Source organism: Trichomonas vaginalis, chromosome II, assembly GCF_026262505.1.
Source record: "Trichomonas vaginalis G3 chromosome II, whole genome shotgun sequence".
Taxonomy (NCBI): domain Eukaryota; phylum Parabasalia; order Trichomonadida; family Trichomonadidae; genus Trichomonas; species Trichomonas vaginalis.
This window is the reverse complement of record NC_067204.1, coordinates 24,418,366-24,443,789: the sequence shown is the minus strand read 5'-3', so window position 1 is coordinate 24,443,789 and position 25,424 is coordinate 24,418,366. Positions and strand designations below refer to the sequence as shown.

Here is a 25,424-nt window from a genome sequence, read left to right as displayed (position 1 = left end):
CCCATCAATTCAAATTTTTTTGGGTCCCATTTTTTCATGAATTTGTAATGCCCAAAACAATTTGAAGTGATTGGCATTCCAATATACTCTGAGCACAGCTCTGAAAAAGTTCAGAGTATATTTTTAATTTCCGAAATCTGTGATATCATTGTTTTTCCTAAGTATGACATAGAATCTTTTTCTCTTAATGAATATTAAAGATATTTTATAAAGTAAAATACAAACGCGTTATTTATAAAAACGATTAATGTCTGATCAAGACGTTCATCCAAGCAAATATGGGGAAATGCGAAGTAAGTTCAAATACTACATTGATTTATATAATGCATTGTATCAGCTTAAAACTGAAAAAGAAGAAGAACTCAACAATATTTACAAAAAGATCCAAACAGAATTGATCGATTCAAATCAACTCCCAGCAGAAAATATTATCAGCGATATTTTGAATATCATTCCGTATAATAATCGCTATACAAAGTCATATTTATCTCTTGCGAAATTCATATGTGATGATTATCATATCCAAGAGGTCAAAAATGTTAATCGTGTTTCAAACTTCTTGTTTTATAAAGAATATGGAATTAAATTAGACAAATCTGCCAATTTTAAAGCAATTAACTCAGAAAATCTGGATGTTCTTACAGAAGATACAATTTACAGAGCAATTATGTATAATGACATAGAAAGATTCATTGCATTCACCGAAAGAGAAGGTTTTCATCTAAGTAAAAATCTTAAAAGCGATTTATATATAAATAATAACAGTGGATATTCATTACTTGAATTATGCTGTTACTATGGAGCTGTTGACTGTTTCAAATACTTAAGAACGAAATTTTTCCTCAGATGCAACATTTTACTCAGAAATGACTCAAGGATGTCTTCCGCTTTCATTTTTAGGAGGAAATCAAGAGATCATTAGTGAATGTTTGAAATATAAAAAAACAAATAATTTTTGGATGGAATATGCAATTATTTCGCACAACATTGATTTTGTTACATTCTTGATGAATGAATACAATATAAAGATCGAATTAGAATATTGCGGAGAATATAAAAATCTTGAATCATTTTTAGTTTATTTCGATCGAACTAATGATATTAACGAATGTTTTGTTTATTCATCAGTGTTTGATATTCCATCCCTTTGCGAATATTTCCTTTCGCTTGGTGCTGATATCAATGCAAAAAATCACAATGCAATATATCACAATGGAGAAAGCGCTCTTCATAAAGCATCATGGAATAATTGTAAAGAAGCAGCGAAATTTCTTATTTCGCGTGGTATAAATATCAATGAAAAGAATGTTCATAAGCAAACCGCCCTTCATATTTCAACATTTATCAACGATATAGAAGTAATCAAACTTCTTATTTCACATGGTGCAAATGTCAATGAAAAGGATGTTTTTGGGATAACTGCTCTTCATAATGCAGCATCATGGGAAAATAAAGGTATCTGCGAACTTCTTATTTCACATGGGATAAATATCAACGAAAAAGATAATAATGGAAAAACCGCTCTTCATTTTGCAGCAGCGAATGTTAATAAAGATGTCTGCGAACTTCTTATTTCACATGGTGCAAATATCAATGAAAAAGATGATTTCAGGCAAACCGCTCTTCATAATGCAGCAGAGAATAATTGTATAGAAATAGCAGAACTTCTTATTTCACATGGTGCAAATATCAATGAAAAAGATGCTGATGGGAAAACTGCCCTTTATCAAGCAGCATCTATGAATCATAAAGAAGTAGCCGAACTTCTTATTTCACATGGTGCAAATATCAATGAAAAAGATAACAACGGACAAACAGCTCTTCATTATACAGTTAGTAAAAGCAACAACAAAGAAATAGCCGAATTTCTTATTTTACATGGTGCAAATATTAATGAAAAAGATAATTATGGAAAAACTGCTCTTCATTATGTACCATTTTTTCAAGACACAGAAACCGCCAAATTTCTTATTTCACATGGTATAAATATCAATGAAAAAGATAATTATGGAAAAACCACTCTTCATTATTCAGCAACACGTTCTTTTGGAAAAGAACTGTCCGAACTTCTTATTTCACATGGTGCCAATATCAATGAAAAGGATGAAAATGAAAAAACTGCTCTTCATTATGCAACAATAGAGAATCATAAAGAAATCTGCGAACTTCTTATTTCACATGGTGCCAATATTAACGAAAAGGATGAAAATGGACAAACAGTTCTTCATAATGCAGCAAAGAATAATAGAAAAGAGATAGCTATCAACGAAAAAGATAATGATGGAAGCAGATTACAATAGTGAAGATTTTGATTTTTGACTATATATATCTTTGGAAAAGCAGCTTATTTCGTGATTTTAATTTTAAAAATTGCTCGCATTTCGAATACTTGCAAACGATTTAAAATTTCTATTTTCAATTCAAATTCTATTTTTTTATTTTTACAAAAACTCCAAATTTGTACATATCAAATTTGAGTTATAATTTCCCAATGCATACTGAATTCATTATTATAAAAAGCAGCCATATTTCTCCTAGAAATCAAATACCTTATGAGCTGGGCAGTCACAAATTTGAAAATTTCAATTAAACTTAATGATACATTTTCAACAATTTGTATAGTCAAAACAAAAATGAGAGTATGCACGCTTTATATATGATTCAAAATGAAATCGTATTGAAATATTTTTTTATATAAACACATTTAATTCCTATGTTACCCAAATAGTAACTCATCTAAAACACACAACGATTAAATAAGCAATTTTCCTTTCTTCTTGAATAATTCAAATGGAGATATTCCATCATTTTTCTTTGAGCCTAGTTTAAGGAAAGGAACATGATCATCATACTTCTTTTTACGAGTATCTCCTGCTACCTTGTTTAATGCGTATAAAATAGTACCGACAATTACGATTGAACCTAAAATGAAGGGGAAAAGTCTTATAGGATCAGATTCACCTTTAACTTTGAAATAGAATTCTTCAGTACTCCATGCCATTGCATCTAGTGAGATGGTAAGTAAAGCATCTTCGGATTTCATTTTTGGAACTTCGCAAATGATGTAATTTGATGTTACAAATTTAGCATCGATAGGTATTGATCCAAATTTGCAGTAAGCATTTAACGGATTAGAGTTATTGAGCATGGAATACGAAATGTTGATATTTGTTCCTGCCTTTCCTGATTTTGGATAAAAAGAAAGTAATTTAGGAGTTATTGGCTCGCATTCTCTGACACCATCGCCTTTAAATCCCGGAATGCATTGACAAATTCCAGGATAAATGCATTTAGCGTCATCATTGCAATCATCTTCACAATTCCAGCATCCTTGAATGCCTGATGGATCTCCAAACGGAAATCCTTGTGCACATTTGCATTCACCTGATAAAATTCTAATTGTATTCGCACCGTCACAAGATCCTTGAATTTGATCTGGTGGGAATATTTCTTGCTCAGGTCTAAAATATTGATAATCGCGATGCTGATGTCTGTCTCTTCGACGTCTTTTCTCTAAAGAGTCCGAAAAAAGAAAGAAAAATAACATTTTTGTCACATTTTTTTATTTCTTTCCTTCTGTTTATCTTTGATACTATGGTTTCTTCGGCTTTATGTTTTTCTTTTGAACATAATCGGCAAATCTAAGTAACATTTCTCAAAATTTTAATTTTTTTTGGATTATTCTATGATAAAAGGTGAACATGATCCATTTCTATTATTTCAATATTAGTTGCTTATTTGCAATATCTTGACTTAAAGAGTCTAAAGTAGAAAATATAATATTTTATTACAATAATACGTGAAAAACAGGGCTACATATACTTAGAAAAGGTCTACGCTTGATCTTGTTGAAGGATTTTATCAACCAATAGCATTAGAGCTTTCTTCTTCAATTCTAATTCAAAAATTTTGTTTTTGAGTTGAGGTATTCGAATTTCATCTGCTATTTTCGTAGTTAAATCATCTTCAATAAGTTGATTGACTCCTAATTCAGGGTCTGGACTAATCATTTCTGCTTCGAGTTTATTTCTATATAAAGCATCACGAACTTCTTGTTCTGTAGGCATTAAATTCTTATTGCCTTTTAATTCTTGTAATCTCTCTTGAATGACTTTAATTCGTTTTAATTTTTCGTTTAAAATAAACATTGACGTGCCTTCTGCATAACATCTCTCTGAAAAAAGACGTTTTTGCTCTTCTGCTCGATGTTCAAGTAAATTTTTCTTTGCATCATAGGATTTATATGTTAAATTGAATTCTTCTTCCATAATACTAGGTTGAGAAGTCGCACTAAGGTTTAGTTCGAACTTTGAAGCTGAATCACTTGATGTATTATGCATATTTTACAATGTTTGTGAGATATTTCTTTATTTTGTCACTTTTCTAAAAATGAATGAACAAGATGAAGCCATTTGCAAGTTTATTTTTTCGAAATTGATGCAGTCTAGCCTTGTACAAATATTTTGGGAGACGCCTGTTGATGTTTCTTCTCCAGGGAATACTCATCCGATTTTACTTAGCCAAATTCACTACAAACTCGAACATAAACTATACAAAAGTTCGGTACTTTTCTTAAAAAACATTAGAATGTTTATAGATAACTCCATTGATGTTTCTCAACCCGGAACACTTCGTTATGCGGCAGCTCTTCAGATTAAAATCGATTTTGAAAAGATATTAGCAAGCTTAGATTCACCTCTTTATAATACTACTTTGGCTCTTTTATCATCATGTGAGGAATATGAAGAAAGTGGAACAATTCCGGAACGAAAAACAATCGAAACAGAAATTGCAGGCAAAAAATTAGGAACCCGATATTTCTTAGCTAGTTCCCATCAAGAAACAGACTATAATAAGCTCTTAAAGGATATTAAAATTTGCTATACTTCAGGCTTAGCAACAAGAGTGGCTGCATTTATTAAAAGATTACAACCCGATAAAGTTGTTGTCGGTCAAAGCATATATTTAATGACGAAAAACCTTTCTAACGAAGATGTTCAAAAATTACAAGAATACATTACGAAATTACTTCAAGAAGTTGCAGCTGGTAGGATAGATCCTTACAATCGTCCTTTTGGTCAGAAAATATCCCCAGTTGATGTCAAAATTCATGATTAATTTTTATTTGTTTTTTTTTCTCCCAATTTCAAATTAATCATTATATTATTGGCACGTATAAATGTTTGAATTTTATGTATATTTGATACAATTTTTTATAAAATAAATAAATCAGAAATTCAGAGTTCTAAATTGACACTGATTATTAGATCTTTGTTATTGTAAATACTGAATAGTTTATCATCATTTCCGTCAATATAAATAAAAAAAAAATTAAAATTTCCAAAAACAAATAGTTTTATTCTAACTTCTTGATGTTAGAAATAGAAGCTGCTGAGAAGGCTGTTTGAACTTCATTTTCATCCTTTCCTTCAACAACAACTGTGAAAGAATCTGATTCTTCAGTGATCTTATGGATATGAATTGCATCTTGATGAGAAAGTTTGATCAATTCATCTTGTTTATCTTGAGCGCACTGGAAGGAGAAATATGTCTTTGATGAATCCTTCTGATATGTAAATGGAACAAGAGATTCTTCATTTCCTTGTAATTCAAGATGTAATTTAGCACCACTGTTGTATGAGAAATCTCCATCTTGTGGTGTGAAGTTGTAAACATCAATCCAAAGGTTATTTAATATTGGAATTTGGGCTTTCTTCATATGTTCGTACATTTCTGGATAGTTCATTTCGGCACAACCGATTCTTATTGAGTGTGAAGATTCAACAACTGGGCCTGTCTTTACATGCATGAAGAAATCGCAGTTATTGCAATCACGGCATCTGAATTGACCAGTAATCATGACAAATTTGCAATTAGTACATGTGCGAGCGAAAATAGATCCTCTCACAGCAGATAAAATAAACTCGCAATCTGTACATCTATCGAAGATCATTGAATCAACAAAATCTTGTACGATAACTTTGCATCTAACCAAGTCTGAGGCAACAAATTGATTTCCGTTGATTTGACCAGGAACTCTCTTAATGACCTCATCAGTTTTATTTCTTTGAACAAAAATTGAACGATCAAAAGCAGGCTTTGATGCCTGTTTTGGTTGTTGTGGTGTAGCAATTGGCTTTGATTCTTCTTTCTTATCATTGTCGATCTTTTTGGGTTCTTCTGACTTAGCAACTTCAGGTTGTTCTTCTTGGTTGGTAGGCTGCTTGATATCCTCAGTTTTTGGAGTACCCCAGATTAATCTTGATACTGTTCCTTTTATCCATGAAAACATTTTTTTTATTAAACGTGCATCATAAAAACAAACAAAAAGTGACGTCAAACAATCCTTATGCCTTGGATGATACCATAAAAATCCTAGGGCTTCTGACCGCTTCCTTTCTGTTTTTGGGAGAAACCGCCAAAACCAAGATTAATCTTAGTTTTTATCATGAAATTCTTTTTTATAATTTTCCCCCAATCCTCGGCCTCTAATTCAAATCAAGCATTTACCAACGTAGGTTTCAGAATTACAACCAATAAGAGAACAGCTCTGTCTTGAATCTTCCTGATTTGGAGGGACTAGAAAGCAACTTCAAATACGAAACTTTCACGCACATTATCATGTTAACATCGAAACTACTGCCATTTAGAGAGCAGTTCTTTTAAGATCTTCGAAGATTTGGAAGATCTTGATAGAACTACTCTTAAAATGACAGTAATTACCATAACTTTCTACTCGATAGTAACAATACTGAAGCTACAGTCATTTAGAGAGCAGTTCTTTCAAGATCTTCTAAATTTTTCAAGATCTTGAAAGAACTACTTTGTGAATGGCCTCAAATCCGAAGTTTTAATACATTAATGTTGTCATATACAATATAATTATAAAAAAAGTTATCTAAAAAAATACCCAGATTTTCCTTACTTTTACCACTCCCCATGTAATTTCTGGGGAAAAAGATAATTCATTTTTTTTATGGATGAATAGATCGTTTTCCTAGAAAGGACCTCATATCTCTGGCTAAAAAGAGTGTCAGATCCTAAATAGATTATTGATCTAGTGTACAAATCCAATAAAAAGCCTATTTTTTTGGCTTTTTTAGTGCTCATTTTTTCGAAGATCTACATGAATATGGGGAAACCATCGGATTTTTTTGGTTAACCCACATCTTCATGTAGTCTGGACTATCTTTCCTCGAAGGACCTCTTTACGGGTGTAAAAACTCATAAAGTTCTCAAAAGATTCATTCTAGATCTCCATGCTGAAAGAATTTACAATAAAAAAGAGATCTACGCATCAAACTACAGCCATAAATGAACTGAACCCCTAAAGCTCAGCTCTTAGTTTATCAAAAACGTCGAAATCCTTCTCATTGCAATCAAATTTTCTCAATAACTCATAAGAAAAATCGAATTTTGATTAAGCCGATGTTATAGGTATCACAAATACTACAAACTTGAGCAATATCGAAATTGCCAGCAAAAGTTTGAAATTGCATTGCTCATATTTGTTTTGTAAACTAAAAATCTGCTTATATTATTCATTAATTTTTTATATATTATTCATATACTTTAATAAAAACAATACTATTTCACCTTAAAAATGAATTTCATAAGTCAATATTATTTTTTTGAAAATGTATCAATTTTCGATTAAAACAACATGAGAATAAAATTTACGCAAAATTATTTTAAAAAATGGTTTTAAAAATTTACAATTGATTAAGAATAAGATTGGAAGAAGTTTTGAAGTTTAATTTTAAGAAAAAAAATTCGGATATTATTCATGGATCTAAGTAATCTGATATTTGAGTATCGGCACTATGCATAAAACATATATTTATAGTTTTTTTGGAGTTTTATGATTTTAAATATATTCAAATTTGGCAATCCAATAGATTTTTAAAAAATAGGTAAATAAAAATAGATTACATATGCAGCAGATTTAGAACATGAAACAAATCTTATAGTGACCCAAAAAAAATTCATGATCCAAAAAAGAAAAAATTTGGCTAAATGGGAATCAAACCTTGGCATAATGAATCATTATGTCGGATGCTTCCACTACACTACACCGGCAGTTCGAAAAATACCCTTGGTGGTTCTATTTAATAGCTACTCCCAACGATAGGCGGTGTCCCAAGCTTTAGAGAGGTGGTAAAAGTAAGGAAAATCTGGGTATTTTAATTTTTAAGGGTAATCATGAATCTCAAGAGATGGATCGCTAAAAATTTGGTCAAAAAGATCTTGATTTTTGTCAAAGTAGTAAGCAGCGGCCATCTTACTCTTTCTTGGTTCACGTGTTGAAGGCAAGGTTTGGAGTTTATGGATATTATTAAGATATTCAAATTGTGATATCATGAATTTAATTCTATCCAGTGGGAAGCCTTTGATCATTGGATAGGAATGGCTTTTGTCGGGATCAAAACCATCAAGGAATCTTAAATGATACTGCTGGTCTTTAGATAGATTATTGGTGTTGATTTTTGTGGAGTTTTGGGCGAATCTCTTATGTGAGTATACATGGTTCTTTTGCTGGCCAGACATAAGCAAATATGAAGTAAAAATCTGACAAAATTTTGTCAGATTTTAAAATTCAATGGTTTTTAAAAATATTGATTTTCAAAACTTATTTATAAATGGTGTTTAGGTTAGACTGTTATGAAAGTAAGAAATTCCATTTATGTTCTTTTCTGAAGATTGAATTTATTTGAAATTACTAAATTCTATTTAGTTTACTTGGATTAAAATTAACTCAATATTGATTAAATAGTGTATTAACACAAAAACTGAGATCAAATATTTTATAGTGCTCCCAAAATCTCAGTAGTGAGGGCCCCTCAATATAAAATGTAAACCTCTGTGTATTGAATTGGGATTTGTAAACCTCACTACTCTAATTTTGATTGAGAGGGTAAGGCTCTGGACGCTTAATTTGAGGGCTTTTTTTTCTATGAGATTAAGAAAAGTTTTAAGACGAAGATTTTTACTATCTATATACAAGACAAAGAATAATAATAAATAGTTTTTTTGGAAAAAAAGACGATAGGAATTATCAATTAAATCCAATTGATTTTGGGTCAAAATTAAGGAATACATACTAGCTTCCATGTAGTATCCTCTTTTCGAAATGAAATTTTGTAATTCGGAAAAAAATCCAAAATAAAATTTTGATTTGGAAGAATTTTGAACTTTGTTACTAGAGATTCAGATTTGTAGTCAAAAAACAATGTGACCATACAAATAATGGAAACATCCAACAGGAAATGATTTGAATTTGATGGCAAATTAAGAAATTCTACTTGACCTTTTAACGCAAATGGAAAAGTATCCATTTTCTGTTAGTTTGGGATTGCTTTTCGGCTTGTTAATTCATTTATCCATCATACAACGAAAATAATAAACGAGCATTTTTTGTTCAGAAAATTGAAATTGCATTGTTTCATCAGAATTGATGCAGAAACTAACTGTAATATATCAAAATTCATTAAAATGTCTTGATTTTGAGTTTCAAAATATTAATGATTAAAAATGTGACCTAAATTGCAATTTTTTAATAAAACCAAGCAATCCATGATGCATACTGTTATTAATTTATGAGAAAGACAGGACTAACAAAATTAGATGTTTACATTTATTCAATATTCAAAATGTTTATTTTGAATTATCAATATAATTAAATCATATTGCATTTCATGCACGTTTTTTCTCTCAAAAAATTGAATTGCTATTCAACTGCGATTTTGAGATGACTATATGTTACCGTTAGGAAAAAACGGTTTCATGTGATAAAAATCAAGTCTAATTTACATAAATTGTTTATTTAATTTTAAAAGTCTGTTATGGTTAAAACCGCTAAAATTCTCGGAAATTCTATCATTCAAATCTAAGGAAAAATATAGTAATTTTTTACATTATTTTAGTCACAAAGAAGTAAAAAGAAAACTAAATTTTAATTTAAATATAATCAAGAATGGGGAAAATTGAGAATTAAATCTTGATAGAATTTGCGTTTTTAACAATTCCGACATCCTTAATTAAATTTATTTAATGCAGTATCAAAAAAAATATTACCATGAAATAATATAATTTTACTAATATAGATTAATAACAAATTATTTATAGATAAGCTTGCCAGCCTTCCCACATTCTTGATAAGTTATTAGGGTCCTGAGCTTTCTGAATCAAGTCCCTAACAAAGAATTCCGTTGAAAATTTCCTTGCTCTATCTTCTGAGAAACCCATTACTCTTCTTTCAACTTCTTTGATTGTTCTTTGAGCAGCCATTTCTTCAAAATCTTTTGAAACTTTCTTCCATTCGAGAAGAGGATCTTGAACAAATGTCTGAAGTGTTGTGACGATTTTATTCGCTTTGGCTTTAAGGGAATCCATCATTAAAATACAGCTGGACGTGAAGCTTCCTTCAACTCCTAAAGCCCCCATTGCATCGACAACATTCTGTGTGAGTCTGAATGGAACACATTCTGGAGTTGGAAGTGTCTTTGCTTTATCGAACATGTAGCAGAAATCGACATGAACAACTGAGCCATTTGTTTTATTGAACAAAATGTTCTCGAGATGTCGATCTCCTAAACCAACAATGTAGCCAACCATTGACCAAACAGCTGTTGATCGAGTGTAGTTTTGTCTGGCAACAAACCATTGACTTGCATCTTTGAAATTGTCTAAAAACCAAAGATGTGATAAAGGAGGGAATTTTGGAATAATCTTTTCACAAAACAATTGGCATTTCTTCTGTGGATTGTAGCGAGAATCTTGTCCTAAAATGTCTAAAATGTCGTTCAAAGGCATTCCCAAGTTTCGACTCTCATACAATTCGTTTAAAATCTTCCGGAAACAAATAGTATGATTCACCCATTCAATTAAACCATTTTTCTCATTCAAACAAACAATAGAAAATACATTCATCGAAATAAGTCTATGTCGACATTTTTTGTCGCTTTCCAGAACATTATTCACGAAACTCGCGAATTCCATCATTCTCATATCTTTTCGTAAATCATCATCTCTTTTACAGAGAAATCTATGGGAATTTCCAGTTTCATCTCTCAAGGAAATTCGTTTCGGACGCTGCTGTGACATGAAAATTAATGTTGGCTCTTCCATTTGACAGATCTTTGGAGTTCGACTGAATCTGTCATCACGAAATGCTGATGTTATCGGCATAGAAATCTGGCAATTGTCGAAATTCTTAACTAATTCAGGACATAACTCGCTGGCGTTGACTTTGATAGTCTCTCTGCTTTGATATGGTAATTCAGTTAATTGAATTAAGCCACTTGTTATATTAACAAACTTTTGTATTAAAACTTGGAAATCATTCTTTTCTTCATCATTTTTGAAAGATTTTAATATCATTTCAATGACATTTTCGTATTTTTCTTTTCTCAAAGGGGATGAAGAATGATTAACATACATCAAATGCCATAAAGCAGAAGAAGGATGACATTTCGTGGCTTCACAAATGATTTGAAGAATGAATTCCGAAAGTTCAGATGGTTGTTCGATCCATGAAATCAATTGTGTTATGGAATTAAACCAAACATAAGGATAAACTTTGTTGACATATTCTTTGAAAACATCTTTGATTTGTTGGATGATTGTTGGTTTCTGATTTTGCGAAATCAAAGAATATGGTTTCTTGTTTTGTTCAGAAAGAAGATTTCTGATTGTTTCGAAAAACAAATCCATGATTCTTGGTAAAACTTCGTTTGACAATTGAGGAGTTTTGATGATTGTCAAGAAGTAGTTTTTCAAACACAAAGGAACTTGAGTCTTCAAGAATGAAGCAATGTTCATTGAAGAACTTGTGTTTCCCCAGAACTTGACGCTTTCCATTTTCCTTAATTTCGTTGAAACTCCAATTTCTTGGCCATCAATTTCGACATAATTTATGTATTTCTCAATTCTTTGATCAATCAAAGTAGCAAACTGATAATGAACTTTACCTTCGCAATCAGGTCGTTGAGTGATTGTCTTGTAAAGTTCTGTTAAACCATCAGCATCTAAAGAGTTCAATTTATCGAGATATTGCGCTTTCATGAATGAAATCTTTCCTTGTTTATCAGATTCTGGTTTAATTGTATTCAAAATATTAATCGAAGTATCTGATGGCTTTTTACACCAAGAAACTTTAGCTAATTCGATTAAAACCAAATCATTGTTCGGCATCATTTTATGAGCTCTATTTGCATGCATTTCACTTGCTATTATATTATCATTACGACGACTTTTAACACTTAAATCAATCCATTCTAAAGTAAGATTATTTAATTTATCGTTTTTCTCCATCAAATCAATCATTGCACAGTTAATTGATGTAACTCTAGAGAGAATATCTAAGCTGAGTGGCTCTTTATCAATCCATTTCTTGAAAAGACTTAAATTATAATCTTCTCGATTATCAGCAAAAAGTGACATTTCATCCAAAATTCTAACTTTAACCAAACTCTGTCTCAGCTTGATGTAGCTTCCCAAAAATGATTCAGACAATTCCTGGGTCATTCTCTTCTTTTGGATATCAATATCATCCTTGAAATTCTGTGATGTCGTGAATTTCAAATCATAAAATGATTTTGCGACTGAAATATCAAATCTCAAATTATTTGCATCATTTATCAATCTCGATTCATCAAAATCTCTTGTCAAAACACTGCAATTTTCATGTATAATGTTCTCGATCTCATCCCATTTTCCTAAACTCATCGCACTTCTACAAATACTTGAATCTAACCTTAAATCAGGAATAACCGTCGATCTTATCGTTTTCGCATCTGACAAAGCTCTTTCGAACCTTCCATTCTCAACCATTTCTTTAATAAGTAGTATCTTTTGCGATCTCTGCTCTTCCTCATCAAGCAAATTCATTTCTGACAAAGCGGTGTCACTTTTTGTGTCAGAAATTTCTGACAATTTCTTTTTCAAAAAGTTTGCATTTTCTAAATCTCCACTGTTAGTAAAACATTCTTTCATTAACTGGAGATTTTTCGTTGTCATGTTTTCTTTTGAAAGCTGGCATAGATTATCAAAATGCATCAAAGCGCGTTGCCATAATTGACAACTATAAGCACTCTTTGCCAATTTCTTTTCGTCAGCAATTTCGAGATAAGTCCAACCTTTCAAAATTTTGTCTTTTGAAGCAGAAATTTTCATTCTTTCCAAGCTGTCGAACAAAGAAAAGAAAGCTTGAATAACTGTTCTTGCAATTGTCTTTTGTTTCTTGTTATTTCCACGAAGTTTTTCGTAGCAATATTCCCATTCTTTTCTCAAACAATTTATAAAAACTTCGTTACTCGAATTATAAGAAATCAAATAAGGAATAACAAAATAACCCAATGCACTGCTTACTCCTATTGGATGAGCTAATGGTTCCAAATAACCACCATCAGTTTTCCTGTAATCAAAATTCGATGGACTGCTTTTTATTGAGTCCACTTTTGTTATGAGATTTACAAAAAGATTTCTCATCCATCTTGAAAGAGAAAATCTATGTGCAGAGTCAATTAATGGCTTAAGAGCTGTTTCAGTTTCTTTTGGCAGTGTTTGCTTAAAAGATGTTGATCTGCAATTATTGATAGCTGTTTTGATTTCATCAGGGAATTTCGACCAATTCAACAATCCTCTTTCATCAGAAAACTGTGCTTGAGTATCATTAGTTACATCTCTACATCCTAAATAAGCCAACATTTGTTGGATCGCGTATAAAGTTATTTGCGAATTAACAAGAATTTTAACAAGATAATCAGTAATGATTTTAATAATAATCTTGTCAATGTCATCTTTGTTAATCACATCAAAATGAGGTTCAGAAATATCATTAGTAAACGGTAAAAGTGACAAAATTCTACCAAATAGCATTGCATTATCTTTATCTGTTTCGTGGGAAGCAACACTCCATAATTTTGTTGTTAAATATTTGATATCAAGTTTGTTTGTGTATAGTTCTTCTTCATGATCTTTAAGGAGTTTTCGAATAGTCTCTAAACACAAATTTCTAAACGACAAATTAGAGAAATCATCCAAATTATGCGATAACAAAATTATTTGGTCGGACCATTCAAGTTTAATATCCTTTTGGAGTTGATGTTTTACATCAATTATTTCATCCAAAACAGGATAATAATAAATGTATTTAAACCAATCTTCTGTTATTTCTTTCAAATCAATGATCAAATACCTGAAGAAAGCGGAGATTTCAACTGGAAATTCTTTGTGTAAAATACATAAATTTTGTGTCAAAGGAACAAAAATTCTTTGTAAACAAACATTTTCCATTTTTGAAGAAAAAGTTTTGCAGAAATCGTACCAAAACTGTATCCAACTCAATTTCAAGATATCTATACTGCAAACTCTCATTAAAACCGTGTAAATCTGTGTAATAAATTTCGGTAATTCCGATTCAATGAAAGGTAACAAATATTTGATTGTTGGAATGACCATTTTGAGTTTTTCATCACAAGGATTTGGACTTGTAATGATTTTCGTCAATCTCACTAATGTGAAATAGAAATAGTTGACGATCTGTTGGTTAAAATATTCTTCTTTTGATATCAAAACACTTTTCTCGATGTATTTCGACTCAAATATCGATTTGACACTTTGAATTGCTTTTTGTCTTGTGATTTCATTTGGAGAAACACAATCAATGAACAAAACAGGGAAGAAACGAATGGAATTATCATAAACAACCTTCTGCAAACTTGTCATTTTCTGCTTTCTGAAGAATTCGAATGCTCTTTTACTCATCTGTTCGTCATTCGAAGTGAAAATGAATTCAAGAATGCTTGGAATGTTTTTTGAAAGAAAATCTTTCAGTTTCAATTTGCTTTTCTCCAAAAATTTTTGAAGATTTTGTTCACTTGTACAAATAATAAATGGGAAAATGATTTTCTGGAATGCACTGATGATGTTTTTGTGGTTTTGTATTTTTCTATGGAAAATAATCGTACATAATTCATTAAAAACCGTTTCTTTCTGAACAAACAAATTTCCAAGTAATGAACCAAATTCGTATTTGTACAAAGTCTTAATTGATGACAAATCTTTCATTCTTGAAATCAATATTAGACTTATTCCTTGTAGTATTTCATCTTCAGTCCATAAAATTTGCATTAACAACTTCAAAATGTGGAAAGACAAATATTTGTTGTCTAATAAAATTTGACAACTTTCTTTGCAAATTGACAAAAGTTTTTTGATGAAATCATAAGTGTACAATTCCAAAAGTTCTTCATCTTTGAGTATCATAGAAACAGCATTTACATAATGCTTGTCTTTATATGCTTCTACATTTTTAACATTGCTTTTTAATTCAATTAAAAAATCATCTGTTAATTGGATTTCATTTTGTTTTTGATAAATTATTATCATCGACATCAATGTTCTCGACAAACTCTTACTGGCAATGTCAATAGCATTGCTCATGTATCTCTTAAACAAATCATTGTTCTCTTCAAAGATTTTGATCGCAAAATCAACTGATAATTTGTCAAGTTTTTCTAAAATTATGTTTGGAAACAATTTGTAGAGATCATTTATCAATTCTAAAGGAGGTGAAGCGGTATCAAGACATCTGGATAAGTAGCTGCCATGTATAAGACTTGGTTTTTCTATCTTAACAATTGTTTTGTAGAAAATTTGAGGAAATTTCGATAATTCCGAAAAATTTGGAGAAAATTTCGGAAAAATTTCCATTAAATTCGGAATTATCTCGGGATTGGAGTCGAAATTGACCTTGGTGAAATATTCAAGGTATTTGTTGTTGTTCTTTATCAATGTTTTACATAGTTCTATGTAATTTGTGACGTAATAAAAATTTTTAAAATTATTGAAAATTAAATCTGAAACAAGTTTGTGATTTGCATGGTCACTTTCAACAAACTCCTTAATAAGCAAAAAGAACTCATTAAGAAACATCGGAAGCTTGATATTTTGATAAAATTTGATATATGAAATTAAATCTCGACTTAAAAGCTTTCTCATGTAGGATGGTAATCTAGAACATGAATGTTGTAATGTTTTAGCGGCAAATAAATCAATTTCTGTATCAATTTCGGTATTTTTGATTGCAAAATTATTCATGAAACAAAAAAGGACTCTGATGAGTTTTAATGATGTGCAATGATCACATGGTATAGCACAACTTAATGTGTGTAAAATCTCGGATGAAAAATCTTTTGTATGGCACAAAATATTGAGAATAATTTCAAAAAAATTTTCTGGTATAGAAAATGAAATATTAAGGAAAGATTGTAATATATCGAAGTAAAGATGTATATGTGACTGGTTTTTGTTCGCTATCTGTAACTGTTCTTTGGGATGGTAAATAAATGGAAGCTTTATCGAACTTTGTGTATAAATACCATCTTGGAGTGAAGCACAAAGCGTTTTTCCGAATGTTTTTCTGTCTAAAGCTTTAAATTTTGATATTAATAATCTGATGATCTCCATGTATTCGTTGTATAGACTTTCATCTGAGTTTTTATTGACATTATTCTGTACTCCAGCTTGAATGAGCTGGCATAACCATCTATCAACATCTTCTTTTGCTATTTGAAACTTAGAATCATTGAAAAAGTCATGCATTCCTTGAAGAGCATATAGCATATGATTTCCATCAATAGGTTCGTATACCAATTGATTGAAAATAGTACTGAATTTCGTTAAAATATCATTATTTTGCATCAAAACATTCTAAAAAAAAAGTCAAAGAAAGATAATAATTGTTTCCTCTTTCCACTAGAATCTAAAGCATCATTTGATCATAAATTTGAAATTTTAAGTTAACTTTCCCAAATTCTTGAGATGATTTGCTTTACAGAAGTAACCTGACTAAAAATTTACACCCCTCGAAATTTTACTCACAAAAAATTTTTATCAGCTTAATTATGATAATGTTCTGTCTAATGGGTGTTAAAACAATACAAATAGAGCGATTTCGTCTTCTATTTGACTGAACAACTTAAAAATCATAATGTCTTGTAACGGAGATTGCGCTAATTGCCCAATGAAAGGTTCATGCAGTTCCGGCATAGTTCCTGAAGCTTTGAAGGATAGCATCAGGAAAGTAGGCGAAGCAATGGAGCCTGTCCAATATAAAATCCTCGTTTTGAGTGGCAAAGGCGGAGTTGGAAAGTCAACAACAACATACCTACTTACAAGAAGACTTGCTGCCGATATGTCTGTCGGTGTTCTTGATTTAGATCTTTGCGGTCCATCAATGCCTCTTCTTTTCGAAGCAGAAAACGAAAAATTACGTCAAACATCATTAGGTATTTCACCATTAAACGTTGATGAAAATATTAACCTTGTCAGCACACAATTTTTCCTCGAAAACAAAGATGATCCAATTATTGCACGTGGTGGTGTTAAAAATCAGATGGTTTTACAGCTCTTATCAGATGTTGATTGGAGTGAAGCCGAAATAATGCTTATTGATACTCCTCCAGGCACTTCTGATGAACACCTTTCAATTGTCAGTTTTATGAAAGATGCTGGTGTCACAGGTGCTGTCATTGTTACTACACCAGAAGAAGTCGCAATTTCAGATGTCAGAAGAGAAATCAGATTTTGCAAGAAATCTAACATCCGCGTTCTTGGTATCATCGAAAATATGGCGTCATACCATTGCCCACACTGTGGTAAGGATAGTAGTATCTATCCAAGGACAAATGGCGGCGCTGAGAAAATGTGCCAAGAAGAAGGTGTTGAATACCTTGGTAGTGTACCAATTGATCCAACATTAGTCGCTGGACTTGTAGGAAAGAGTCATCAAATCGCACCAACCGTCAAAGAATCAATTGATTCAATTGTTGGAAAAATCATGGATGCTGTATCAAAATAGACTGAAATAGAGAATAAATAGTAACTTTATATTACTTTAAATAAACATTATTTCAAAATTTTTCTTTTTTATCAAATTATTTCTTCGTAAAAGTAAATTTCCTTACAGTTGGTATCAGAAAACACGATTTTTTAATACAAACAATTATACAAACATTTTATTAAAGAATAATTAATGATAACTTGGAAATGGAAGCTCAATATTGGTTTGAATATCATACGAGCCCATGATAGCTTTCTTATCTTTATAGTAGTTAAGTTTTTCTGCTTGTTGTCGTGATAATTTTAATGCACTTCGTTTCTTATTAGGTTTTCCATGACTTGATATATCATCAATAACATCATCAACAATATTATCGATAGGACCTTGTTTTCCAGCTGGTTCAACGATTTCTTCTCCAATTGGGCCAATATTAAGTTTTTTCCTTTCTTTTGTCTTTGGATTGTAAATTATCAACGGATCTAGTGATATTACCACGTATCCCTTGAAAAGCCAAGATTTAATAACAGGTCCGTATGTAGCCCTTAAGATACCATCGCTGATTGAGAGCGGTTCACCATTTATCATTACCACTGATCTACCAAATGCAATTGATGCCATTAAACGAAAGCATGGAAGAGTAGAAATTGGTGTATTTATTAAACTCACAGAATTAAGTCTAGGCTGATCAACAACACCTTCAAACGTAAATATGAGTGTTCCATCACAGCTGAGTCGAAGTAATGTATGAAATCTAGGAAGGATACTTAGATCTGAAATTGGATTGTTGGAAATACTAAGATTTTCGAGTGCATTCGGAAGTTTTTCGACTGGGATTGCTTTTAAGTTCTTATTGCTCCATTTTATAGTGGTGGATGTAGTGTCAGCTATAAAAGAAAGTTTTCTCATAATTTTTTTAAAAATCTTATAAATACGTACGTTAGCTCCATCATTCAAATAATCTTTCATACAATTGGTACAACTTACAATAAAATAAATCATTCCCTTTCATTAATTTTATCAAAATTTTGACCTTTTTTTGATAAATGGATTCAGAACAACTTCTTCAGCTATTAGAGAAAACATTAGTGAATGATAATCAAGTAATACAAGAAGCCGGGCTAGAAATACTTAAAATTATCGAAGAAACTTCTACAATTCACTTGTTATTCAATATATTATCAACTCATCAAGATGGAAGATCAGTTAACCTAGCATATTTATACTTATACAAGTGTATAAAAATCCAATGGAGTACTTTAGATATAGGTAACCGCACTTTAATTCAATATAATTTGTTAGAAATCTTACAATCTATGCCATCATATTCATTTCGACATATATTAAACATATTTTTAGATATAATATATCCACAACAAATTACTTTCACAGAATTTCTCAAATGGTTAGAAAAATTTGATCAAAATGCTGAATCAATTCACTACAAACTCCTTATTATGGATTTCATATTCTACAAGCTACCAGATGATTTTATTATCAACTCCGCAGAAAACATAATTCAACAAATTTCATATTTTCTCAACCAAAGCAAAATTGTCATTGATGAACGCATTAAAATTAATCACTTATATGCACATATTATCAATACATTAACAAGCTGCAATAGAATTGAAGAATCAGATCTAGAAAATCATATTTCAAATATTTTTAATAATATTTTACCATTTTTACAAGAATTCAATTCACTACAGTTTGATTCTCAGCTTGTACTAGCAGGAACCATCGGAAGTTTGATTTCTTTCCATAATCAGTTAATTAATAATCCAAATTATTCTTCAATCGTTGAATCTATACTATCTAATGAAGATGTACCTCCTCAAATTAAATTTACAATATACCAATATTTGTTACATTGTATTCCTTACCAAGATTCATCAAATACGCAATCAATTATTTCAGATATTTTCAGTTTAAGTCTTGAAATGGCTGACAGTGACAATGTCAAGTCATATATATCCGAATGCGTCAAAACTGCATCGTATTTTCCAAGTTTATATGGATTTTTCATTGAAAACATTGTTCAATGTTTCGAAGTTGATGAATTATCATATTATTTAACAGGATTGAGATTTATGATAGAATGTTATTCGAATTTTTCGAAATTAGACAATGAACTCGAAACTATTTTTGTTAATTTGTTTAGAGAAAAGGTTTTAAATCATATTAATTCCCCTGAAGAATATGATTTTAATTTGCAAGTAACGAGTCTTTCGTTTATTGAATTGCTTTTTGAGCAAACAGGAGATATTGACTCTTTGGAAAGTGTCCTTTGGATGGCTTTTTCTGGTGATGAAGAACTCGAAGTAAAATTTTCAGAATCGATTACAGAAATATGTCAAACTGAATTTGATGTAAGTAATTTACTTGAAATAATGTTATCGAGAGTTTCCGTTGATAGTTTAGATGTTTATTTAATTAATGATATCACTAATTTAGTTTATAGATGTGAAGTTATAAAAGAAGAAACAGCAGCAGCCATTTTAGAAATAATTGAATTTGTTATCAGTCAAGAAAATTCATTTGAATCTATTTTGTTAATATCTGGTGCTATTCTTTGCAAATTCCCTGATTTGAATGAAAGAATTGTTCCTTTGATATATAATCCTATTATAATGATATTGGAACAAATCAAACAAGACGAGAAAAGTGATATTTCTTTGTTTACAACTTTATTCCAATTCATGTCAAGATTTCTTGAAAAATATCCAAATGATGAAGATAATTTTCTGTTAAATACTGACATCTCAAATTACTTGAGAGAGTTTTGTCAGATGCATTTCACTACTCCTTCATTAGAAGTGTTCTTTATTCCTATTAAGTTCTTTTATGTTTCGAAAACAAAATCTTTTGATTTTCTTGGAGATTTAATGAATGATATTTTCCATGCAATTTCTGTCAAAAACGAAGATTTAGTTATTGCTGTTGTTCCTGTTTTGCCTGAAATGTCTATTTATTTGCATCATGAAGATATCCTTAGATTAGTCCAAGAATTACTTTCATTTGAAGTTAATAATGAAGATAAAAATGGTTTTTATTTGTTGAGTAGTGTAGTAAGAATATTAAATTCACTGCAAAACAATGAAGATTTTGGTGATTTCGATCAAATAATTGATTCATATATTGGATCATTTATTAATAATCCATCGTTTAATATCTTTATACATGTATTAGATTTGTTAAAGTTAGGATTAGTTAGAGGAAGAGAAGAAAGTTATCTTCTTTTGCAATGTTTAACTGCAAATGTTTTAAACCAAGCTCCATCTGCTTGCTATGATTCATATTTAGGATTGCTTATAGATTTCGTCGAATCTGGAAATTTACCAGAGAATTTCTTCGAATTCATTACTAATGTTTATGCATTTATTCATGAAAAAATACCGATTGATTGCTATCAAAATTTCTGTTATTTGACAAATTTGTTTTTGTCAAATTTTCCAGATACATTAAGTATATTTGAAGGATATGTATTGTTGGCTGCTAACTGGATAGGAAATTCGACTGATGATGCAGATTCTAACATCTATAGTTTAATTTCTACATATTGTGCATTATCAGAAAATTTGGAATTCGAAAAATTAGCTCTACAGAATTTTCCTCCCCATGATTTATCTGAAATTAATAGAATGATGCAAAATTTCATGAAATTTAGGTACGACAACGAGCTTATCAATATTCTTTTGCAAGATTGTAACTTATTAATTGAAAAGAAAGAAGAAATTGGTGAAAATATTGATGAAGAACTCTTTACTCAATTTATTCAGTTTTGTCAATCACTGAAGAGCAGTTAAATGAGTTTGTGGATGATTACTATCCTTGATTTGATAACAAAATTCAATATATCTATTATATTTAATTTTTTATATAGATTTGTTTAGGTAAATATAGTATATTATAGAGTGTATTATGTCAACGACCGTAATTTTTAACATCCCAACAAAATTTCATCCTTTTATTCATTAATTTGGAGGATGAAGATACACAATTTCATTATTCATCAAAATCATTAAATGACTATTTGCCAGAACTTTAATAATTTAATAGCGCAAAACTGCACTTCATTATGAAGTCAATATAAATGAAAACACAGACCTAGTATTAATCAACTATGGTGCTGACAAAAATGCAAAAGATAATAATCGCAAAGCACTCTATGATCTTATAACAAATGGTGCTGATAAAAAATCAAAAGAAAATGATGGACATACAGCTTTCCATTAGAAACTCTTTTTGTTCAAGAAACAAGAGCACATAAATTTGTAATAGAATTTTCAAAACATCCAAAAAAATAATGCATAATGAGAGGTATTTTGATTTTTAAAGTTCTATGTTCTTTTTTTATCTATTAAACTTTATGATTATGTTTTCAGTCCTTATCATATATTTTATGCAAACTAATAGTGTGACATTGTCAATATATGCATTTGTAATACATGATATTAATTATTAGGAAGAAAAAAAATCTTAATTAACCAACGAATCATTCAATTTCTTGAAAGCAATATAAGCAATACTATGTTATCACTTAAGTAAACATGTTATCAAAATTTTAACTATTCTGCCAGTATGAAAATTCGATGTGTGATAACTTTTTCCGATACTGTGAAAAAATTTGACATTTTCTGAGAACATCAAATTATTTCAATATAGAGGGTTGCTCAAGTGAAGATTTATAGATGTTTTAGATACGCGATTATTATATTACGATAAATTACAAGATTTTTCTCTCAATTTTTTGGGAAATATTATTTCCGATAATAACCTTGAGAACAAAATGAATGAATAGAGTTCGCTTGTAAATTCCGATAATCATTTTTTGTGGATTATTCTATATGTCCTTTCAAATATAAAGGTCTATTGAATTTTTGTATAAATCTGTAAGTGTTTTCAATTTCTTGAAAATCACGAAAAAATTATAGCGAATCCTAATACATGAATTATTAAAAAGGTCGAACAATATTGAATTACCTCATAATGACCATGATCATGTAGTGATTTATAGGTTTCACAATATTTTTCAACAATTTTTATCAAATTCTGCAAAAATTTTAAATCAGCGATAAACATTCGATCTTACTGACAGATATGATGAGTTCTAAATCGCTTTTCTTCATAATTAATGATAATTACAATAAAATCTATTAGAATTGCAAAATTTCCATCACAATTTCTCATGGTTCTTACATAGCATACACTATCATAATAATATATTTTATTATTTTTGCCGAAAATCAATTATTTACAAATATTTTACATGATTTTCTTGAATTGAAAACCTTAAATCAGACAATTTGAAAGTGTGATTTTTATTGTTGCTTTTATTGTGCTATTATAGAGAATACCACGCCGATGATAATCGAATGTTGAATATTTTTGGTTCTTCATTGATAAATTTTCTAAACAATCTTTTGTACTGATGATTTTTATCGAGAATAATTTCATTGTATATAATTTTAATGGGTCAAAATATTTAAAATTATAGACGTGTGTATTCAATTATTGATAAAGATTGCAAATTGAAACGGAAGAATTAATAAAAATCAAAAATTTGTGATAATAGTCCATTTCTATTTGATAGCTGAATTTAAAATTTTATTCGTTAATTGAAAGTTATTTTCAAATAACCTATATTCGAATATTTTTTAAAAAGTATTCTAAATTAATTGGAAGTACAATATCTTATGAATTTCTTTAATATCATCATTCAAATCATTTCATTGAATTGTGATTTAATTGAAAAGTATTATATTCAAATTTTTTAATGAAGAAAATAGCAAAAGAACCTCTGAAACGAGTTGATTCAATGAGACACAAGTTTAGTGCTGATGAAGATGAGCGTCTTAAAGAACTTGTTGGAATTTATGGCATTCATTCGTGGAAAAAAATTGCATCTCTAATGGAAGGACGCAATACGCGCCAATGCAGAGAAAGATATATTAATTACTTATCACCGAACTTAGTTAATGGACCTTAGACATCACAAGAAGATCGATTTTTAATCAGTTTAGTTAAACGACATGGATCTAGCTGGGCAAAAATAGTTAAACACTTTCCAACAAGATCTGATGTTAATATTAAAAATAGATATTCACTACTTGCATCCAAAGGACGAGCACCTGTATTAATGTCTGATCGGTGTAAAACAAAATGCAAGAAAATAGAAACAAATACACCAAAAAACGAACCACACATATCATTTGAAGAATTGATTGATGCATCTATTGCTGATTTTCGAGAAATGAATCTAAATTCCAAAAACGATTGTCTTTTTAATCTTTTCCCTGAAGATTTATTAGACTTATCCTTTTAATATAGTTGTAAACTATTTTCATTATTTGAAACATATTAAATCATAATTTTTAATAAAGATATTGAATGGATACATTGAAATATCAAAAATTCGATAATATTAAATAATAAGCGAATGTAATATGACATTTAAAGTTAACATTTAAACAGATAGTTTATTTTAATTCGACATAAATTTTCGATATAAAATAAAAAGGCCGGCTATGGCCATAGAAGCAAATACTAAGTTCTGACTAGAACGAGAATCTTTCCGTAGTTGAATATATAATGATGCTTCAATTCTCTCATTAAATTGACGTGCATTTAAACCTACATTTTGAGAAACAAAGTCTTGAAGGTAATTTCCGTTTTTGTTATCAGAAACAAATGTCTTGATAAGCTCGTACAAGTAAATTTCGATAATTCCTTTTCTGAATACGAATCTATCCCAGAATTCAAAGAATTCTTGAAGGTTAAGCTTCGAGATCGAGTCAAATACCAATGAATGAGTAAATTTAGATATTTTTTCTGGAGAATCAAATGTAGAAATTTCTAGTTCTTGACCGAGTTTTGTAATTTTTGAAACGTATGAGTTGTCATCTGATGAGTTGAATAGGTTGTGAATTGTTTTGTACATCTCCAAAATTAAAAAATACGAAAGAGCTTCAACATGAACTGTAAACTCTGAAATTTTGAAAACTTGGAATAAAACTTCATATATTCTGACGTATGTTGATACTAATCCATCGCTATATTCAACACCGCGACATTTGCAAATGAAAGGAATTACTGTTTGTGCTGATTTAACGAGACTTTCGACATTAAGACCATCTGAATTTAGTATAGTATGCCAATTACTTTTAATGGAACTTAAAAAGTTTTGAAAATTCTCTTCTTGCGTTCGATCGAAAGTATTTGAAAAATTAAAGTTTGACAATTGGGCTAATTCCTTAGTATACTTTTCATTAACACTAGTCACCTTAACCATCACAGCCGCTGCTGAATTTAATGGAAGAATTCCATAAGATACTAACCAGCAAAAAACGCTGAGATGTGGATTCTTTGGTTCTGAAAATCCAAGGTACATGTTGACCATTTCTTGAGTTGTTAAACATTCTGTTATCTTTTGAAGATAGTTTCCTTTATCATCGGCTTGCTCAGTCATTTTTTTTATACTCTCATAATATCAATATAAGTTTTAGTCCGATAGTAAAAAGTTCAACAGCCATATCAGGTACTATATAGGGATTTATAATAACTATTCCCCACCAACACT

General features: G+C 30.1%; 12 protein-coding genes across 12 annotated transcripts, besides 1 other annotated feature; 5 read left to right on the top strand and 7 right to left on the bottom strand.

The window, feature by feature from the left end:
* Window positions 1-247: 247 nt before the first annotated feature.
* Window positions 248-922, top strand: TVAGG3_0602410 (protein kinase protein; the record flags this gene model as incomplete). The annotated part of the gene is made up of 1 exon (XM_001580735.1): window positions 248-922. The coding sequence occupies one exon, from the start codon at window positions 248-250 to the stop codon at window positions 920-922; it is 675 nt and encodes a 224-aa protein (XP_001580785.1).
* Window positions 923-959: 37 nt separating this feature from the next.
* On the top strand, window positions 960-2,300 carry TVAGG3_0602400 (cyclin-dependent kinase inhibitor 2C-related family; the record flags this gene model as incomplete). Its single annotated transcript, XM_001580734.1, has 1 exon — window positions 960-2,300. One exon carries the CDS (start codon window positions 960-962, stop codon window positions 2,298-2,300), a length of 1,341 nt encoding a protein of 446 aa, XP_001580784.1.
* Window positions 2,301-2,648: 348 nt separating this feature from the next.
* On the bottom strand, window positions 2,649-3,547 carry TVAGG3_0602390 (immunoglobulins domain-containing protein; the record flags this gene model as incomplete). The annotated part of the gene is made up of 1 exon (XM_001580733.1): window positions 2,753-3,547. One exon carries the CDS (start codon window positions 3,545-3,547, stop codon window positions 2,753-2,755), a length of 795 nt encoding a protein of 264 aa, XP_001580783.1.
* Window positions 3,548-3,799: 252 nt separating this feature from the next.
* Window positions 3,800-4,357, bottom strand: TVAGG3_0602380 (uncharacterized protein; the record flags this gene model as incomplete). Its single annotated transcript, XM_001580732.1, has 1 exon — window positions 3,834-4,268. The coding sequence occupies one exon, from the start codon at window positions 4,266-4,268 to the stop codon at window positions 3,834-3,836; it is 435 nt and encodes a 144-aa protein (XP_001580782.1).
* Window positions 4,358-4,385: 28 nt separating this feature from the next.
* On the top strand, window positions 4,386-5,194 carry TVAGG3_0602370 (bromodomain family; the record flags this gene model as incomplete). The annotated part of the gene is made up of 1 exon (XM_001580731.1): window positions 4,390-5,118. The coding sequence occupies one exon, from the start codon at window positions 4,390-4,392 to the stop codon at window positions 5,116-5,118; it is 729 nt and encodes a 242-aa protein (XP_001580781.1).
* Window positions 5,195-5,356: 162 nt separating this feature from the next.
* TVAGG3_0602360 (post-chaperonin tubulin folding pathway) lies at window positions 5,357-6,292 on the bottom strand (the record flags this gene model as incomplete). Its single annotated transcript, XM_001580730.1, has 1 exon — window positions 5,357-6,292. One exon carries the CDS (start codon window positions 6,290-6,292, stop codon window positions 5,357-5,359), a length of 936 nt encoding a protein of 311 aa, XP_001580780.1.
* Window positions 6,293-6,467: 175 nt separating this feature from the next.
* Window positions 6,468-6,835: a mobile genetic element.
* Window positions 6,836-7,939: 1,104 nt separating this feature from the next.
* On the bottom strand, window positions 7,940-8,555 carry TVAGG3_0602340 (uncharacterized protein; the record flags this gene model as incomplete). Its single annotated transcript, XM_001580729.2, has 1 exon — window positions 8,191-8,547. The coding sequence occupies one exon, from the start codon at window positions 8,545-8,547 to the stop codon at window positions 8,191-8,193; it is 357 nt and encodes a 118-aa protein (XP_001580779.1).
* Window positions 8,556-10,006: 1,451 nt separating this feature from the next.
* On the bottom strand, window positions 10,007-16,797 carry TVAGG3_0602330 (ataxia telangiectasia mutated (ATM) -related family; the record flags this gene model as incomplete). Its single annotated transcript, XM_001580728.1, has 1 exon — window positions 10,120-16,704. The coding sequence occupies one exon, from the start codon at window positions 16,702-16,704 to the stop codon at window positions 10,120-10,122; it is 6,585 nt and encodes a 2,194-aa protein (XP_001580778.1).
* A 62-nt stretch (window positions 16,798-16,859) lies between these two features.
* Window positions 16,860-17,908, top strand: TVAGG3_0602320 (NUBPL iron-transfer P-loop NTPase (ParA) family; the record flags this gene model as incomplete). The annotated part of the gene is made up of 1 exon (XM_001580727.1): window positions 16,994-17,863. The coding sequence occupies one exon, from the start codon at window positions 16,994-16,996 to the stop codon at window positions 17,861-17,863; it is 870 nt and encodes a 289-aa protein (XP_001580777.1).
* Window positions 17,909-17,971: 63 nt separating this feature from the next.
* Window positions 17,972-18,778, bottom strand: TVAGG3_0602310 (ribonuclease inhibitor domain-containing protein; the record flags this gene model as incomplete). Its single annotated transcript, XM_001580726.1, has 1 exon — window positions 18,035-18,751. One exon carries the CDS (start codon window positions 18,749-18,751, stop codon window positions 18,035-18,037), a length of 717 nt encoding a protein of 238 aa, XP_001580776.1.
* Window positions 18,779-18,888: 110 nt separating this feature from the next.
* On the top strand, window positions 18,889-21,651 carry TVAGG3_0602300 (armadillo (ARM) repeat-containing protein family; the record flags this gene model as incomplete). Its single annotated transcript, XM_001580725.1, has 1 exon — window positions 18,889-21,651. One exon carries the CDS (start codon window positions 18,889-18,891, stop codon window positions 21,649-21,651), a length of 2,763 nt encoding a protein of 920 aa, XP_001580775.1.
* Window positions 21,652-24,149: 2,498 nt separating this feature from the next.
* Window positions 24,150-25,317, bottom strand: TVAGG3_0602290 (uncharacterized protein; the record flags this gene model as incomplete). Its single annotated transcript, XM_001580724.1, has 1 exon — window positions 24,330-25,313. The coding sequence occupies one exon, from the start codon at window positions 25,311-25,313 to the stop codon at window positions 24,330-24,332; it is 984 nt and encodes a 327-aa protein (XP_001580774.1).
* Between the last annotated feature and the right edge of the window lie 107 nt (window positions 25,318-25,424).